This window comes from Borostomias antarcticus (assembly GCF_949987555.1).
Source record: "Borostomias antarcticus genome assembly, chromosome: 7".
NCBI classification, from domain to species: domain Eukaryota; kingdom Metazoa; phylum Chordata; class Actinopteri; order Stomiiformes; family Stomiidae; genus Borostomias; species Borostomias antarcticus.
Genome location: NC_140240.1, coordinates 9,949,143 through 9,968,675, shown reverse-complemented (window position 1 = coordinate 9,968,675; position 19,533 = coordinate 9,949,143). Strand labels below are relative to the sequence as shown.

General features: G+C 51.9%; 1 protein-coding gene across 4 annotated transcripts in view; it reads right to left on the bottom strand.

Annotated features, from left to right (window-relative positions):
- Positions 1-19,533, bottom strand: part of eif4g3a (eukaryotic translation initiation factor 4 gamma, 3a) — a 64,921-nt gene that overhangs the window by 34,337 nt on the left and 11,051 nt on the right. For 2 of the 4 annotated variants that reach the window (XM_084440822.1, XM_084440824.1), the window contains exons 2-11: positions 18,428-18,527; positions 16,432-16,599; positions 14,909-15,001; positions 13,512-13,544; positions 10,498-10,518; positions 7,133-7,312; positions 6,092-6,203; positions 5,762-5,865; positions 5,091-5,216; positions 2,903-3,362 (exon numbers count right to left, since the gene is read on the bottom strand). In XM_084440822.1, coding sequence (XP_084296948.1) covers positions 2,903-3,362; positions 5,091-5,216; positions 5,762-5,865; positions 6,092-6,203; positions 7,133-7,312; positions 10,498-10,518; positions 13,512-13,544; positions 14,909-15,001; positions 16,432-16,599; positions 18,428-18,527 — 1,397 coding nt within the window. The remainder of the gene's footprint in view (positions 1-2,902; positions 3,363-5,090; positions 5,217-5,761; positions 5,866-6,091; positions 6,204-7,132; positions 7,313-10,497; positions 10,519-13,511; positions 13,545-14,908; positions 15,002-16,431; positions 16,600-18,427; positions 18,528-19,533) is intronic. The other 2 variants (XM_084440823.1, XM_084440825.1) reach the window with 2 other exon arrangements.

Below are 19,533 nucleotides of genomic sequence, written 5' to 3'. Positions count from 1 at the left end.
AACCACCACTATATCCTCTGGCCAACTTTTTGATAGATTGCCTTCTAGTTAGGGCTGGGTATCATTTAAAAAATTACGATACCAGTACCAATACCAGTACCCTTAAAAAGATACCGATACCAATTGAATACTTCAATTGATACTTTCATTTTTTTGTGTGCATTTTTTCCATTCCATAACCATCATGTGAATGGAAGCATTCAGTTGTATAAAATGCCATCAATCCTCCCACATTCAAATATTTTTTACAAGAATACATTTTGAAAGTGTTTAAAAGAGTATCAAACTGCATTTATTACAATATAACTACTGACAGTCACTACACATTTTTTAGTCATCCGTGACCTTGCAGCTAAGGTTAGTCTGGGGCCTTTCTCGTTCGGTATTGTTTTGCCGGTCTAGAGCGGAAGTGCGATGACTCCGCATAATCATCCGGTCTGGACCCGAAGACGAACAGTTGTTGTAATGTTTTTACTGAAGGCTGCACATGGTGAAGTTTCGAGTAGCCTAGATAACATTCGCGATGGCATCACCAGGCATAACACCGACCAAAATTGTAAAAGATGCGAGGAGAAAGCATAAAGCAAGCGGATGTTGGAGGCGGGCTCTACAGGCTCGAGCCGGATGATGGGGCGGGCTTGAGGCAGTGAAGTAAATAGATACCAGGCTCTCCTCCCCGAGGAGAGACTGGTGACGCGAGGCTAGCTAAGGTGAACGGTGTGTCAACGCTGCTGCTTGGGGTGGCAACATCAGCAGTAGCAGTTGTGGTGGTAGTAGGCCTAGGGGGGTCTTAACATTAAGCATAACATTAGTTAATAACGTTAGCCTAAACACATTTCGCTGCAGAAGTTAAAACTACCACTAAGTAACCAATGCACTAAGCAATGCATCACAGTAGGGTTGCTAATGCTAGCTAGCTAGGTAATGGGGGAAATCCGCGTTTTTATGCATTTCTTTTTACCATACGCCATAGGCGTGTAGTATAACCATACCTTTGAGCGTTTTGGTGGCATTACCTCAGCGTGCTATACTGTTTCAACAACTCGCAGTTGTAGTCGATTTCACCAGACGGATTGTAGCTGTCTGCCGTAATGGGCCAATCACGCGTCGCATTAAATTGAAGAACACTTGCGGTGACTGGACCATATTACGTCTTTTTTTCCTAGATCTCAATACAAAAAGGATCAAATGAAGTACTGGTTTGACTGAAGACGTTTCGATGCTACTTGGTATCAGTTTGTTTCGATCCAGTACTACAGGGTATCGAGTACCGATACCCAGCCCTACTGCTAGTGTCTTCAGTGGACCATACCCCTGGTCTAGTGGCTGGGAACTCGCCCAATGTGTGCAGTAGCGTCACACAGACCAGTAAGCCACATTGAAGTTTTAATTAAGCACTAAATCTGAGGCTGAGGATGATCTTGATCCTTATCTTCTCCGCCTTAGGGCACATATGATAGCATCCCCACTTGCCCACTTGTTCAATCGGACATTTGTCTCTGGTAAAATCCCGGCTCTATGGAAAGGTGCACAGCTTATACTGCTGCTGCTTAATGGTGGTAATCCGACTGAGCTAGATAACTACTGCCCAATTTCAAAGCTGTGTTATCTAGCCAAGGTTCTCGAATCCTTAGTTAATTCTCAGTTACAGGCTATCTTGGAGGCATTTAATATCCTTCAACCTCAACAATCAAGGTTCAGACCAGGACATAGTACGGTGACAGCCACAACACTCGTGGTGAACGATAGTCACCTCTCCCACTTCTCTAAAACCTCTTGATGCAGTATATCATAGCGCCCTGCGTTTTATCACTGGTGATGGGTTTCTCACCATCACTGTGTTCTGTATAAAGATGGGCATCCCTTGCCACACGAAGGGAACAACATTCTCCTTTATTTATTTTTTAAAGTACTGTCTGGGAAGCTACCATTGTGCTTGTCCTCACTTTTGAGTTTTAGAGACATGGACCACTACACAAGGTCAAAATCTCATATGAAGCTGAACATACCTCGGTATACAGTAACACCAACGCAGGAAAATCTGCCTTTAGTATTTATGCACTGAGGTGGAACAAACTGCAGGACTCCCTGAAGCTGGACCAAATTGTCTCGCTGGAGAGGTTCAGGGCTTTAATGAAGGGTGCGCTCCATGTGGACTGTGCATGTTTCTTGTAAATGTTGTTTTGTTGTATCATGTTCCTATTTTGTATGTTTTTTGTAATCAGGGCGACATTGAAAAGGAGAGGTTGCTCTCAATTGTCGCCCCTGAATAAATAAAGGTTTCAATTCAATTGAATACTCTGAGCCAGGTTAATTCCCACACTTAGCTCTTGTGTCTCGGCCACCTGAATATTATTGAGTGGAAAGGCCGTCACCATTACGCATGGGAAATAAGGAACGAATAGTCAAATCTCTGTTTTGAACAGCCAAATCTGATTTGATTGGCAAAATTCAGGTACAGCTGTAGAATTTACAGAAAACATACTATATTGTGATATGTATATCCTTATCAAGATATGAGATGACCCATATTGTGATAGAAGATTTTGTCTATATCTCACAGCCCTAGGGTGAGGTGTGGGGGTGAGAGTGAGGGTTATAGGTTGGGGGGTGAGAGTGAGGGTTATAGGGTGAGAGAGATAGGTTTATAGGGTGAGAAAGACAGGGTTATAGGGTGAGGTGGGAGGTTGAGAGAGTGAGGGTTATAGGGTGAGAGAGTGAAGGTTAGGGGTGAGGTGGGGGGTTGAGAGAGTGAAGGTTAGGGGTGAGGTGGGGGGTTGAGAGTGAGGGTTATAGGGTGGGTGCGAGACAGAGAGAGGTATGGGGGTTGGTAGAATGAGGTGGAGAAGCTGGGGTCTAGATGTCGGGGAAGCCTGGCTGGGTAGAGGGGAGTTGGTCCGACCTGGCCCTGGCTTGCTGTCTGCAGCCCCAGGCGTGAGCTGCTGCTGCTGCTGTAGAGGCTGGGGCTGCTGCTGTAGAGGCTGGAGCTGCTGTAGAGGCGGCTGGGGCTGCTGCTGCTGTAGAGGAGGCTGGGGCTGCTGTAGAGACTGGAGCTGCTGTAGAGGCTGGGGCTGGGACTGCTGCTGTAGAGGCTGGGGGTGGGGCTGCTGCTGCTGTAGAGGCTGTGGCTGGGGCTGCTGCTGCTGTAGAGGCTGTGGCTGGGGCTGCTGCTGCTGTAGAGGCTGGGGCTGTAGAGGAGGCTGGGGCTGCTGCTGCTGTAGAGGCTGGGGCTGTAGAGGAGGCTGGGGCTGAGCGTGGGGCTGGGGCTCCAGGCTGTAGGCTCCTGGGTGGCCCTGGCCCGGGGGGGCCTGCTCCGGGGTGTGGCTGCTGCTGCTGCTCCCGCTGCCCCCCAGCGGCTGCTGCTGCGATTTGAGGTAGAAAATGTGAGGATAATGAGGGTGCGGCCATAAAAACTAGCAACGCGGGGGGGACAGACAGACAGACAGGCGATACACAGACAGAGGCGCACACACACAAGCACCAAGCCAACAGAGAAGAAAAGCAGGAACAAGGAGCCCAGTGGGGGGGGGGATGGTTAGATAGAGAGAAGAAAACAGAAACAGAGTGAAAGAAAGATAGATAGGAGGAACGCGAGAGGGAAGAGAGAGAGAGGAGGAGAAGATGAGAAATGAAGGCACAGAGGGAGACGGGGAAGGGGGGGGGCAGATGAGGTCAGAGCAAGCAGAAGGGAGTGCAAAAAAGAAAGGGCGAGAGAGAGAGAGAGAAAGAGGGAGAGAGAGAGAGGGAGAGAAAGAGAGAGAGGAAAGACACACTGTTAACGTCCAGGGAGACGACAGGGAGGAAGTGTCACATCAAAAGCCTTCCCCCTCTACAGAATCCAGACGGACCTTGATGAGAGGAGAGGACAGCACAGCCGTGTGACATCAAAAGTCCGCCCCCCCAACCCCCCCCCTCCTACAGAATCCAGATGAGAGGACAAGCATGGCCCTTATGTTCGGCACAAGTCCAGGCCGGTCGCCTTTTTCTGGGAGAATAGAACCCCCCCCCCCCCCAAGCAGCGAGAGCGAACAAATCAGATAAACCCAGCTCTTTCCACTTTTCCAGAAACTGCATTCATGCAGGGGAAGGCATTCAAAACCGCTTAGATTAGGTACTGCGTGTGTCTGTGTACGATGACAAGCAGAGAATGGGGGGTTTGTGGATTCTGTGGAGGGTCAGGGGTAAACTCATGGGTCCGAACCGAGACGGTCACTCTACCGGGAGGGTCAGTGGTACAAGCAGACATGCACATCGGAGGAGGAACACAACGTCGAGGCATGTACACCATATAAGAACAGTTGCAGGGTAGATAAATCGCCAAGCTGAGTGTGTGTAGCTGCCTGGTGGCCTGTGCTCTACAGAAAGCTGCCGGGTGGAGTATCTCCAGGCACAGGTGCAGTGTGTGTGTGTGTGTGTGTGCTTGTGTCATCCTGCGCCTGTCGACTCAGCTCGGTGTACGCATGTGCGAGGGCAGGGGAGGAGGAGGATTAGGCCCCAGAGCGGTCCGCCCATCGCCGCCCAGCGTGAGGTCCGGCCCTCTGGGCGGGCGCCCAAAGCCCCGGCCTGATTGCCTGCTGCCAACACCCTGCAGTCACAGCTAAGCCAACAGCCTACAGGTGATTAAACAATAATGCTAACGCATGGTGTTAACACACGTACAGCGCCTTTCACCACGCTTAGAGCATTAGGTGACCCGGCTGCATCAGAGAAAGCTAGCGGCAACTGCACAGAATACTCTGAAATGTGTGAGAGCTTGGTACAGTGTGTGTGTGTGTGTGTGTGTGTGTGTGTGTGTGTAAGCATGCAGTTATGCCTGTGTCAGCGTGTTTGTGTGTGAAGATATGCAAGCTCCAAGGAAGGCAGGCAGGATGAGGAGAGGATGGGAGAGAGAGAGAGGGAGAGAGAGAGAGAGAGAGAACGAGACGAAGAGATAGAGAGAGAGAGAATGAGAGAAAGAGAGGGAAACAGAAAGAGAGAGAACGAGAGAAAGAGATGAAGAGAGAGTGAGAAAGAGAGAGAGAGCGAGAGAGAGGGAAACAGAAAGAGAAAAGAGAGAGGGAGAGTGGGGGAGAGGGAGGGGTCTGTCTTACCTGTGGCGGGGTGGGGGTGGAGGAGGGTCGTCCGATAGGGGGGGTTGGATTCCGGCTCCCCGCGCCCCCTGACATGATCTCCTCGGTGATGTCCCGCCCCCCCTGGTTGGGGTCTCGGATACGGATCTGGGAGGACAATGGCACGGAAAACACAAATCGCACTAAAGCGCCGGACTCCCGGAGCAACCCTGCCACGTACATTCACCTCAGCCGCAAGGCCACGGAGTATGCACGAATGGTTTGTGTGTGTGTGTGTGTGTGTGTGAGAGAGAGAGAGATAGAAGAGTGTGTGTGTGAGAGAGAGAGAGATAGAAGAGAACGAGAAAGAGAGAGCGAAAAAAGAGAGTGAGAGAGAGAGCAAAAGAATAGGAGAGAGAGAGAGAAGAGCGAGGGTGTGTGTGTGCACGGTGTTGTAAGGCTGGGTATTGGCCTTTATGATGCGATGCGTATCACGATAGATGGGTCGCGATACGGTTGTATCACGATACATTACGGTGTGATACAATTCCAAATACATATTGTGATACACTGCGATACACACATTTACAAAAAATCCCAAAACACAGCTGTATCGATAGATTTTAAAAGAAATTTGCAATCTATTGTTGTATGGATTTTATTGCAGTCCTGGTGTGATGAGGCCGGGCCAGCAGGCCGGCTGAGGTACTCACTGTCTTCTTCTCTCGCTTGGCCGGTGGAGGTTGCTGTGGTGTAGGCACTATGATGGGGGCCGAGGGCGGGTACACCGCCTGGCCTGTGTAGTACGGGGGTGCAGCTGGGGAGGGGAGCGGAGGGGGGGGTGAGCTGGCTAGACGTTCCGGTGTCGGAAAGAGATTAACATGCTCTATATAAAAAAAACACCTGTTCAAAAATATCCACAATGTTTGGTGTGTGTGTGTGTTGGGCTGAGACTCACGGTAGGGTGTGGGGTATTTCCCAAGGGCCATGTTTGGTGTGTGTGTGTGTGTGTGTGTGTGTGTGTGTGTTGGGCTGAGACTCACGGTAGGGTGTGGGGTATTCCCCAGGGCCGGGGCCAGGGTAGAAGGCTCCGGAGCCCGGAGGCTGGACTGAATACTGCTGCGGAGGCCCCACATAGGGTGTGCTGTGGCGGTACTACAGGACAAGACAGAACGGGTCAGAACACCGGGTCAGGACACCGGGTCAGCGACACCGGGTCAGAACGCCGGGTCAGGACACCGGGTCAGAACACTGGGTCAGAGACACTGGGTCAGAACACCGGGTCAGAGACACCCTGGTCAGAACACCGGGTCAGAACACCGGGTCAGAGACACGCCGGCCGCGGCCACACTGACCCATAAACCCTCATGCACACACCACACATGCTGGTTCTGGATATAGATGTGACTAGACAGGATAGTATTACCGTGCAACACTAGTGTGAACATAAGCAAAGCTCATACGGAGACACGGTCTGGTGGACTACAGACAACTAAATTATGTTGATAGTTGCTATGCATTCTGAGTGATGTGCAGTCAACTCTTAGATTGTACCCCAGGCAGGGGAGAGGCCTCCTGTCAGTCTGTCAGTCAGTCAGTCAGTCAGCCAGCCAATTAGCCAGTCAGCAAGCAAGCCAGTCAGTCAGTCAGTCAGTCAGCCAGCCAGCCAGCCAGCCAGCCAGTCAGTGAGTCAGTCAGTCAGCCAATTAGCCAGTCAGTCAGTGAGTCAGTCAGCCAGCCAGCCAATTAGCCAGTCAGCAAGCCAGTCAGTCAGTCAGTCAGTCAGTCAGTCAGTCAGTCAGTCAGTCAGTCAGCCAGCCAGCCAGCCAGCCAGCCAGCCAGTCAGCAAGCAAGCCAGTCAGTCAGTCAGCAAGTCAGTCAGTCAGTCAGTCAGTCAGTCAGTCAGTCAGCCAGCAAGCGAGGAGCGGTTCTGAGGCAGGGAGTCTCTCTGAGAGGGAGAGACGAGGGAAGGAACAGCCCTGTGAGCGTGGAGTGGGATTCTCACCACTCTACTCACATGCTCTGTCAGCCAGCCAGCCAGCCCTGTTGTATGTAGTACTGGGCAGTCAGTCAGCCAGTGTTACCTGTGGTATGTAGTACTGGGCAGCCTGGGGGGAGGGGAAAGGCATGGGGGCCATGGTCATCATGATGGGCTGGTTGGGGGGGTAGACGGCAGCGGTGGGGGTCTGGGAGCCGGGCCGCAGTGAGGGCGTGTTGGTGGGGATGGTGGGCCGAGCAGTCTGCATCTGGGCCCTCTGGAAAAACTGTACAGACAGAAAGAGAGGGAAGTAGAGAGAAACAGAGAGAGAGAGAAACAGAGAGAGAGAGAGAGAGAGAGAGAGAGAGAGAGAGAGGTTACACGTGAGAGAATCAAACCCCTGAGAGGCGATAGTAGAATCACAGCTGGTACGGCGTCTGTGGAGCTTTTCTCAGATCCTCACACCTCTCCTGTCCTGTGGGGTGACCAGTCAAGAGTAACCCTGTCCAGGCAGGGTGGAGCAGCTTCAGCCTCTTTGAGCCTCAGCAACAACACAATAGAGCCCATTCTCTCTCTCTCTCACCGCTCTCCGTCCTGGTCCACGGTCAGACGCAGGCTCACACAGGACAGGCCCAGCGCCCGAGGCCCGTCTCTCCTTCCCCGGGCTAAACTGCCCTGGGGGGTGAGGGGCAGCCAGGGCAGGACTACTGCCCTCTCCAGCGGGGCATCTGACGAGACAGGGTTCTGTCTGCACGGGCGCGGCCGTCTAGTCTCGCCATGCCAGAGTTTAGAGACATGCGAAAGTCCGGAGACATCTCAGTTGGAAATCGTCACTAGGACAGCGTCGAATACTGACGCTACCAATCAGAGCCGCTGCCTACATCTCCAATAGGGTGAAGGACCCGCCTTACTGGAAACTATGGCCTATGGGAGCGAAGAATAATAATAAAAAAAACATTCACCGCCCCGTTAGGAAGGACTGCCCTAAAGACGTTGGATTGGTTCTGCGATGCAGTTTTTCCCCCCGAATCTCTCAAATGGTTTCCCGCCCACTTTTAGCAACAAAACCTCAGGGGTCAGGGAAGAATTTTTACAGCTCACTTATCTGGCCCCCGGGTGATTACTGTTTTTTTGCTTCCCTCTGGAATATGTAGGGGTGGGTCGTATACCCATCTCCCTTGTTCCCTGTAAAGCGCATTGTGTTGCCTCTGGGTATGAAATGCGCTATACAAATAAAGCTTTGATTGATTGAAAACCTGGACGAAGGTCTTCAGTCTATAGTTGAACGCAGCGTTTAGTGACTGACTCACAAGTCTAAGGGCCGAACACATGCCGAACATATGGGCGACAATAAGATGCATTTGATACAGGAGGGCCCTATGCTGTCTAATGGCCCTCTGAGAGCTGGCACTGTGGCCCTGCAGACAGACGCTGTCCCCACAGCCCCCAGAGAACACCGCTGCCGGTCTGTCAAGAGGCAGCCTAGCTACAGTACAGCCAACACACCCCCGCCCGTCTGCAGCCAACACACCGACTTCGATTGACTCAAAACAAACGCACCATACGTCAAGCAGATGGCTTTTTTTTTTTTTTTTGAATGCAGCGTGTCCACAGCTGCTGTGTCATTCCGGCTAAGCACGCACTCCACTGGCAACAAGAAGAATGATTCATATTGTGATTTGCTGCTGCAGGAAATGAGACCCAGAGACCCGGTTTGTTATACTAGGGGCGATGCCGTGCAGCTACGCTAGGCGCTTGTTATGTTGGCCGTCAGACGAGGTGAGTACGTTGGGGCATTTTATATGGCGGCGGGAACGTTCGCTCACGCGTCCTCGTGATGTTCGGGGTTACGGCGTCGACAGCAGGCGGGACTAAATGTCACAATTAACGGGAAAGTGCTCAGTGCTGCTGCCAGGGCTTTTTTTTTTTTTTTTTGAGGGGAGCACATCAAATTTTACGCAGCAATCAATGTGCATCGCCCGGCCCAGATAAAAGCCTGGTGCGGGCAGCTGTGTCTGCGATCTACAATGCTGTTAAATATGCGCACGCGCGCACACGCACACACACACAGTCACCGTGTGGAACAGTACAAGAGGAGAATAGGAACTCTGAATGCGCCGGAACTATTAGGTCTGTCTCCCTCCCGCGGGCGATACCAGGTTGAATAGTTCTGTGTGTTCAGTGACTTGAGTGTCCTGGAATATCCCAGGAAATCATTTGTTTATTCAACCGTTTCCTGGCGCTCATGTGCGCCTTGACGGACGAGCTGTAAGCACACACTCAGCGTCTTTCTACGAAGGTTTCATGTTCCAGAACAGGTTTAACAACAACACATCAGCCAAACTGGCCCAAAGGCCTACTCCACGTTATCTTATTTCATACAACTTGTACATGCCTTAAATCTTACTTATGTTTCCAAACTAAGGGCATCCACACTTTCAAATAGCATACTCACTGTAAAGAACAAAAATGTTTTCAAAGGGAAAAAAATAAATGACAGAAATGTTTTCAAAAAGAAGGAGAGAAAGTAATTCATCATGTTCATGGAGGAGCGATGCCAGGTCTAGGAGTCAGCATGCTGGTCATTCAAACTATACCGGCCATAACCGAAGAGAGAAGAGATGGAATGATAGCCTGAGACCATCCTGATCTAGCGAGCTCACTTTCAGCTTCTCTCCACAGATCAGTCTGGACCCCCCCCCCTCCATCTAGAACGATTTCAGTGGTACTTGTCTTGACAGACTAACTTACAGCAAATCAGTGTAACAAAACTTTTGCCAAATCCAGTCGGAAGAACGGCAAAAACGTATTTTCCTCCAAGAAACTCTAGTTAAGCTAGTGCATACTGTTGTTCTTGTTTAATTGTTGTTATTGAGTCTATTTCTGTAACAACTGCACTTATGGCTGTTTATTCTTCTAACGTTAACGCTACCGCTCGTTGCTTCGGGACACTTTTACCAGCGGCCTGTATTTCATTTTCACACAACTACAGGGACCAATGAGGGGCTGCGTTCTACTGGGACACAGAACAACAGTCAGAACACAGTCCCTGATTGGTCCGGTCAAACGTAATTGGAGAGAAATCGTTCGAGATAGGGGGAAGTCCAGACTGATCTGCGGAGAGAAACTGAAAGTGAACTCTCAAGATCAGGCTGGTCTCACAAGGCTAATGGAATGAAGAATTACAAAGAAGGCGTTTAGAGAACTGAATATTAGTTACATCTTTATTTTCAGTTAGGATGGGGTTAAGAGGAGAGAATGATGAAAATGAGAGTCGGAGTGAAACGAGTCGAGGGCGACAGGACCGGAGGGCATGTCTACCCTGGGCGTACGGTACTGTAGAGGGAGACGGCGACCTCTGGAGGGGTCGTGGAGGGGTTAGGCGGGGTCAGAGGTTAGTGGGTAGGACCAGTCGGGGGTGATCCTCATGCCATGCATCTGCAGAGTTGCTGAGTAAGAGTTTCTCATTACCTGAATGGGCCTGAATCCTCCCTTGAGTTTTGAAGCGGGAAAGAAAGAAAAGCCAATGGGAGACTGCACTGGTGACGAGGGGCGTGCCCCGACGGAACACACACAGCGCGCAGACAACACGCACACACACATTCAGCATCACGCACGCACGCACACACACACACATTCAGCCTCACGCACGCATGCACGCACACACACACACACATTCAGCCTCACTCACTCACGCACGCATGCACGCACGCACGCACAAACAGTAAGGACACACATCATAAGGTTTCTTTACGCCTGCGGCAATATGTGCAGCCTGTCTGCTCCACACCCTCTGCCAACTCGGCAGTTTTGCAGGCCCAGTGTGGAGCTGGCTGCCTCCCCACGGCGATGACTTAGCAACACAGACGGGGTGTGGAGGGCTGCAGGGCAGGACCCTCTGGTGATGGACCAGCGTGTATTCACCAGTCCACCTGAGGGACAAGACTCCTTCACCTACTGTAGACAAGACTAGACTAGAGGCCTGAAGCCAGGGTCCAGACTAGACTAGAGGCCCAAGGCAGGACTAGACAAGACTAGAGGCCTGAGGCCAGGGCCCAGACTAGGCTAGACTAGAGGCCAGGGTCCAGAATAGTCTAGACTACAGGTCTGAGGCCAGGGTTCAGACTAGACTAGACCAGACTAGAGGACAGGGTCCAGACTAGACCAGACCAGACTAGAGGACAGGGTCCAGACTAGACTAGACTACATCAGACTAGAGGACAGGGTCCAGACTAGACCAGACTAGAGGACAGGGTCCAGACTAGACCAGACTAGAGGACAGGGTCCAGACTAGACCAGACTAGAGGACAGGGTCCAGACTTGACCAGACTAGAGGACAGGGTCCAGACTAGACCAGACCAGACTAGAGGACAGGGTCCAGACTTGACCAGACTAGAGGACAGGGTCCAGACTAGACTAGACCAGACTAGAGGACAGGGTCCAGACTTGACCAGACTAGAGGACAGGGTCCAGACTAGACTAGACCAGACTAGAGGACAGGGTCCAGACTAGACTAGACTAGACCAGACTAGAGGACAGGGTCCAGACTAGACTAGACTAGACCAGACTAGAGGACAGGGACCAGACTAGACTAGACTAGAGGACAGGGTCCAGACTAGACTAGACTAGACCAGACTAGAGGAGAGGGTTCAGACTTGACTAGATTAGAGGACAGGGTCCAGACTAGACTAGACCAGACTAGAGGACAGGGTCCAGACTAGACTAGACTAGAGGACAGGGTTCAGACTAGACCAGACTAGAGGAGAGGGTTCAGACTTGACTAGATTAGAGGACAGGGTCCAGACTAGACTAGACCAGACTAGAGGACAGGGTCCAGACTAGACTAGACCAGACTAGAGGACAGGGTCCAGACTAGACCAGACTAGAGGACAGGGTTCAGACTAGACTGGCGCTAAGAGCGTAGCGTTATTCAGAGCGCACGCAGAGACGGAGGTCAGTCAGGCTTGGTGCGGGGAGGACTCCACGGAGGGGAGAGCGAGTGTCGCTGCCCCACGCCTACGCGCAATAAACTCGCTAACCTTGTTGTTGTTTGTGGTGCCAGCCGTGGGGGATGCCAACAATGCCATGCCAACAACAAGTACTTTGAAGTGGTGTAGGAGCCAACGACGTAACTCTGTTAAAGTTAATATGCTGAAGCTTAACACCAACATTAATGTCTGATCCTTGCTTCCGCGGTTGACCTCTGAACTGTGAACTACGACACAGCCGACAACACTTAATTCTGAGGAAGGGGCCACTATAATTTAGATGACCTAACATCAGCACTGTCAAACTATCAATGGATGATCAACTGCAACTGTTTAACTATGAACTAATGTTGCTTGTTGAGGTTCGATGGTACTGGAGCGATTGTAGGCAGAGAGAAAAGAGAAGAGCAGCAGAAGGGAGAGAGAGGGAGGGAGAGAGAGAGAGGGGGAGGGAGAGAGAGAGGGGGAAATAGGAAGAGGGAGAGAGAGAGAGAGGGAGGGAGGGGGAGAGAGCGAGAGAGAGAGGGAGGGACACAGAGGACCGTAGACAGGAGAGAAAGAGAGAGGGAGGAGTGATGTCATTCGTTTGAAGAAAGGAGGACAGGTTTTGGGCAGATTCATGCCCTGTACCACGCATTGTGTGTGGGGGGGGATTGGAACCCACGCAGTCAGAGACAAGGCCTGTTTCTCTGACGGGCAGAATGGGCCATTGTTCTGCCTCATCTGCTCGACCCCTCCACTTCCGTGGCGGCACAAGAGAGAGAGAGAGAGGAGAGAGAGAGAGGAGAGAGAGAGAGACAGAGCGTGCCGTGACAGAGAGACCGCCTGGCTCCACGGTGTGAGACCAGCCAGGACCTGGCCTGTAGCTGTGTGCTCGCCTGAACCAGGGCCAGACGGGCTGAGCTGGCTGGCTATTAATAGCTTGTTGTCTGAACGCTCCGCACAGAGTCCTCCGGAAGGTGAGAATGTCGGACAACAAGTTTAGACAGTCTGGGCGGACGGCTGACCCCGGCCACTCAGGGGAGGCAGCTGCTCTTGATCACCTCAACAAACAGATGTTGACGAGCAAAACAAAACAGGCCAGGAAACACGACAGACAGCAGGGCAGGAAGTCACCGTGGGACCGCCTCTCTGTGCCCAGACACAACCCTGAGCACACGGAACCGCGTCGGGCTTAGATTTACACTCTCGGAAACGCGCACACACACGACCACTCGCACGGGTATGTGTCTTCACTAAAAGTGTAGCCCTATAGGCCCCGGGCTAGCCCTATAGGCTTATATCCTCATCATCATCCACATCCTCCTCCTCCTCATCAGCAGCAGTTATAGGAAGTCTGCCTTGTGATTGGCCTACCCTACAGTGAGACTAAGAGCCTAGGTCCCTGGACAGCCAATCAGAGTGCACCCTCCCTCAGGGGACTCTCTGCGGCTTTGGCTGAGGGGAGGAGGGAGCGGAGAGGGGTGTGTGTGTGTGTGTGTGGGGAGGGTTCCTTACCTGATGGTGGGTCGGTCGAGGGCCCGTGGCAAACTGGTGGTGGGGGGAGATGTCCAGGAAGAAGAGAGCAGCAGCAGCAATGGAGAAGCAGAGAGAGAGAGAGAGAGAGAGAGAGAGAGAGAGAGGGAGGGAGTCAGAGAGAGAGAGAGAGAGAGAGAGAGAGAGAGAGAGAGAGAGAGGGAGGGAGGGAGTCAGAGAGAGAGAGAGAGAGAGAGAGAGAGGGAGGGAGTCAGAGAGAGAGAGAGAGAGAGAGAGAGAGAGAAAGAGAGAGGGAGGGAGGGAGAGGGGGGAAAGAGAGACAAGCTGAATGAATGAGGAGGCAGAAGGCCAAGTCATAAACTGACTGCACACTGCCAGAGCAGCACAGCGACTAAACGTCCCCCAGGTCCTAAATCACCCCAACTTAGCCCCTCCATGCTCCGCTCAAAACACCGCCTCGCCTCTCTCTCTCTCTCTCTCTCCACTACGGACGACGCAGAGGTCAAGCGGACCAATCAGTCGCTCCTCTGTATGGAGGTCACTATCGGCGACGCGTCCGTCATCGCAGCGTCCCTACGAAGCAGGAACCCTGCCTGTCAGGAACGGTGGAGCTCGATCCATCTGTCTGGGTTCCCCCCCCCCCACCGCGCCCCCCAAACATTTTGACAGACTGCACTCTTGAGATATTAGTGCTGAGTGTTAGAGATATTAGTGCTCAGTGTTAGAGATATTAGTGCTCAGTGTTAGAGATATTAGTGCTCAGTGTTAGAGATATTAGTGCTCAGTGTTAAAGATATTAGTGCTCAGTGTTAAAGATATTAGTGCTCAGTGTTAGAGATATTAGTGCTGAGTGTTAGAGATATTAGTGCTCAGTGTTAGAGATATTAGTGCTGAGTGTTAGAGATATTAGTGCTGAGTGTTAGAGATATTAGTGCTCAGTGTTAGAGATATTAGTGCTGAGTGTTAGAGATATTAGTGCTGAGTGTTAGAGATATTAGTGCTCAGTGTTAGAGATATTAGTGCTGAGTGTTAGAGATATTAGTGCTGAGTGTTAGAGATATTAGTGCTCAGTGTTAGAGATATTAGTGCTGAGTGTTAGAGATATTAGTGCTCAGTGTTAGAGATATTAGTGCTCAGTGTTAGAGATATTAGTGCTAGAGAACCATCAGCTGACCATATAATGGATCTCTATGGGCATATATATATATCCAATATACTTAGCTGTGACATGAGCAATGAGCACTAATATCTCAACAGTACACCGTCCGTCAACATTTTTATGTGGACTGTTGTACACGATCGTAAGCTACCTTATAAAGGGGCTTATGATGAATAAAATACCAAACTACTCCTTTAAGGGACAAGGAGGAGTGGGGCCCCGGATAGGAGAGCAGGTGCAGGATGGAGGTGCGTCTTACCGGGCGACTCTGTGGCTGTGCATTCATTGGCTGCGTCTGTGGAGAGTACACTAGAGGGGCGGAGCCAGCATTCTGTCCCGAGATGTATGGAGACTGAGAGAGAGAGAGAGAGAGAGAGAGGGGGGAGAGAGAGAGACACACACACACACACACAGAGAGAGGGGTAGTTGAGAACAAGCTGGCAGGACTGCCATCACTCCTCATACAAACTGCATTCCCACAAAGAACCTAAGGTCACACGCGCGATAAAATGCACATTACTTGAAAGGATGGAAACCAGACCTCCTCTTCAAAGGGAACGCGCATAACGCCGCTACACTACGCTCTCTCTTGGATGACTACATTTCCCATAACGCAGCTGTGTCTCCTGGCTTCGCCGTAAGCGGCCGAGTGGGTCAGCGGCTTGCTGCTGTGCTCTGCCCTGCTCTGCCGAGCCTGTGCTCTCTCTGTCGGTGTGTTGCGATAGAGGGCAGTTGAAGTACCGGGGGGGGGGTCGGACTGGAGGTGCTATTTATAACCCCCCGGGGGCGCGAGCCGGGCGCCGGGGGCGAGGCGGTCGCCCTGGCCTGGCAGGACCCGTCACCCGGACTGACTACAGAGAGAGAGACACCCGACCCTACCGCCCATCCCGGTCCACGCGTACCGCTTCCCAGAACGGCTGAGTCACTCTGCAATCTCTCCACTAGCGCCGATGTTTGTGTGTGTGTGTGTGTGTGTGTCTGTGTGTGTGCGCACGCGGGTGTAAGCAGCCAGGCAATCACAGAATCGAGCATCACAGCAGCAGTGTAATTGACTTGCTGTCTTTCTGACTAATTGATTAACCCTTTAGCTGGCTCAGAGAGGAGAGATAGGGTGGGGGGTGGAGAGAGAGCAGATAAGAGAGAGACAGAGAGGGAGGGAGCAGAGAGAGAGGGAGGAAGTAGAGAGAAATAGACAGAGAGAGAGAGAGTAGAGAGTGAGAGCAGAGAGAGGAAGCAGAGAGAGAGGGAGTAGAGAGAGCACAGAGAGAGAGAGTAGACAGAGAGTAGAGAGAGAGAGACAGAGAGACTGGGAGTAGAGAGAGAGAGTAGAGATAGAGAGATACAGAGAGAGAGAGTGAGGGAGTAGAGAAAGAGAGAGGGAGAGGGAGGGGGGAGAGAGCAGAGAGAGCCAAGCAGCAGTTTCAAGTAGCTGATGTCCTGGTGGAATGCTGATCATGAAGATGAATGTGTCTGTTGTTGAGTACAGAAGGTCCACAGAAAGGCCATAGGGTATAATTCATATTTTGATCAATCAACAGATATTCGCTCAGCTTAATTCAATATCTCTCACACACGTACACACACACACACACACGCACACACAAAACACACACACACACACACACGGCATGCTGCAGCAGGCAATTTGAGGACACAAAACAGAGAGATAGAGAGAGAGAGAAAGAAAAAGAGAGAGAAAGAGAGGGCTAAGGACAAGAGACAGACTGTTGTTTAGAAAAGCACTCGGCAAATTTAGTCAGGCGGACGGACGGACAAACTCACCACTCCGCCTGCCTCCCAGCCCTTGGGGTAGCGATATGGGGGGGCCGTGGGCACTGATACCTGAGAGAGGCCTGGCGAGTGGGCGTGGCCGGGTGGCGTGCCCGCCAAGTTGGGGTGTCCCTTTGTGATGTCGTGAGCGGTGTAGGGAGGGCCAGCGTGCCTCGGTACCTGCGGGGGGAAGACGAGAGGGAGGAGATATCAGATGAGGTGCCCTGTGACAGAGAGAGAGGGAGGGAGGGAGGGAGAGAGAGAGAGAGAGAGTGGGGGGGAGACACACACACACGCGTGCCAGTGGGAGGTGGTAGCAGGATTCCTCAGGTCATTAGTCCCAGCTCGTCCTGTTGAGGAATGTAGATGAGGAGCCCTGAGGTGGGGATTAGTCTCGTCGTCTGCTGGGTGAATAGGCGACAGAACTTCCCTGGACTGGTGTGTGTGTGTGTATGTGTGTGTAGCTGCCTGCCGGGCTGCTCTGGGCTGGGGTGTGTGTGTTGTGCATCATGTGTGTGTGTGTAGCTGTCTGCCGGGCTGCTCTGGGCTAGGGTGTGTGTGTGTGTGTGTGTGTGTGTGTGTGTGTGTAGCTGCCCGCTAGGCTGGGTGGCAGAGCGGTCGTGTCTCTGTGCCAGGCCGGGTCGTCTGCCCACTGCTGCTGCAGCCCTGGGTCGCCGGAGCAGGAGTACACACGCACGTTCGCACACACACACACACACACACACTTGAGTCTTTTAACAAAACACACTACCATCCGTCTAAATAACTAGCAGTTTTTTAAACAGGAAGTCAGGCCGAGACTGACAACTGAGTCCTGTGTACAATCCAAGACAGGCTGTTACTCTACCTCTAAATCCCTGTCATCCCTCCCTCCCTCCCTCTCTCTCTCTCTCTCTCTCTCACCCCCTCCTCCCTTTCTCTCTATCTGTTCATGTGGCCGACTTCCCTTGCCTGACCCGCGATAAGGCAGCTAATCTGACCGCTGTTGCCAGGGGGCGGAGCCAGTCAGAGCGCTCTCCGCTGTTGCCAGGGGCGGAGCCGGTCAGCGTGCTAGGAGGCAGGGTGGGGGAGGGGCGGGATCAAGCCGGGGGGGAGGGGGGGGCGGGGCTCGAGAGACCGTGTGTGCTGTAAACCAGCCAGCCGGGAAAACACTCGAGTGATGTCATGAGAAATGACCATGTTCAAACAGTCACCAACAAACCTTGGGTATCGCAAATTGCAACGCTTTGAACATCAACTATCCCTGTGTTTGATAGGCAAGACAGGTCACTGTGTGTGTGTGTGTGTGTGTCCCTGAAGTGACATTGCCCCTAAAGGCCACGTGAGGTCAGTTTTGTCCCGAGAACCGATATTATACTCCATCATAACTCGTTTTTCATTTTGTGAAGGCGCACACATACACAACTGTGTGGTGAAATATTCCCCTTAAAGCGTGTGTACAGTCACACTAAAGACGGCAGCGACGCCGGGCTGTGTGTGTGTGTGTGTGTACTCACGCTGTAGACGGCAGTGTTGCCAGGCTGTGTGTGTGTGTGTGTACTCACGCTAAAGACGGCAGCGACGCTGGGCTGTGTGTGTGTGTGTGTGTGTGTGTGTATACTCCCGCTTTAGACGGCAGCGACGCCGGGCTGTGTGTGTGTGTATGTATGTGTGTGTACTCACGCTTTAGACGGCAGTGTTGCCAGGCTGTGTGTGTGACTGTGTGTGTACTCACGCTATAGACGGCAGCGACACCAGGCTGTGTGTGTGTGTGTGTGTGTGTGTACTTCCGCTGTAGACGGCAGTGATGCCAGGCTGTGTGTGTGCGCGTGTGTACTCACGCTGTAGATGGCATTGATGCCGGGCTGTGTCTGTGTGTGTGTGCGTGTGTGTGTACTCACGCTAAAGACGGCAGCGACGCCGGGCTGTGTGTGTGTGTGTATGCGTGTGTGTGTACTCACGCTGTAGATGGCAGCGACGCCCGCCTGTGTTTGTGTGCGTGTGTGTGTATGTGTGTGTGTGTACTCACGCTGTAGACGGCAGCGACGCCGGGCTGTGTGGGGAAGATGCGTTCGTCCAGGGAAGGCTGTACACGTGGGAGCCTGGGGCGCGTCATGTTAAGGAAAATTCTGGAAGGGGGTCAACTTAAGGTCAAAACAGGTCAGAGGTGGGAGGGGCACAGGCATGATGACATCATCAACAGTGGACACAGGGACAGAAGTGAGGATAGGACGATCAGAGGCTGTGTTCCGAATTGCATACTTCCATACTATATAGTAGGACAAAAAAGGATGTAGTACTGTATGTCCCAATGCATAGTATGCCACATGCAGTATGTCAAAAATACCAGGATGTCGTACTACATCCGGTCGTATTTTGCAGTATCCAAGCCAGCAGGCTTTTCTGGCTATTCTGACCCACAGTCCTGTACGCGGCGGAAATAACGTCACGTCGCGACAGCTTTGGACGAACGTCGCTTTATGGACTGCGACGAATGTGGGCAAATTTCAAGGCACAATGTTACGACAAAGTGGTATATCCCGATTGGATGTGTACTCCATGCAAAGTACGTACTTTCTAGGGACCACTGTCGTACAGTTAGTAAAAAGTAGAAGTATGAGTTAAGACTCATATACCAGAGTTAAGACTCATATACCAGAGTTAAGACTCATATACAACCACCTATTGAGGAAACAAGTCCAAGTTATACATTTGATAAAATTTGAGTTGCGAATTAAATCTCCAGGCCTAAACTGTGGCAAGTTGTGGCTCGCCAACTCTATTGTCAAGGTCCCACCCCAATCTCCTAGAGTACCACGTACCTCCAGACACAGCGCCTGTCCAAGGGAAATCCCAGACAACAGGGAACGACAGGGCGAGCGCTCAACACGGACGACTCCTCTCTAAACGAGCGCCTTTAACTCTCGAAACTACCGTGGCCTTACAAAACTGCTGTAATATCCAGGAACCGCTCCGAGCTACAAACGCAACGGTAGAAGTCTTTCAACCGGAATTTAAACATAAGCATCGAAGGGTTCACAACGCTTGCCGCTTTCGTCCCTGTAGATGCATTATTAAAACATTCGCATATGAGGTGTTGAGCGCTGTCGGCTACACCGTGGACCCGCTAGTGGT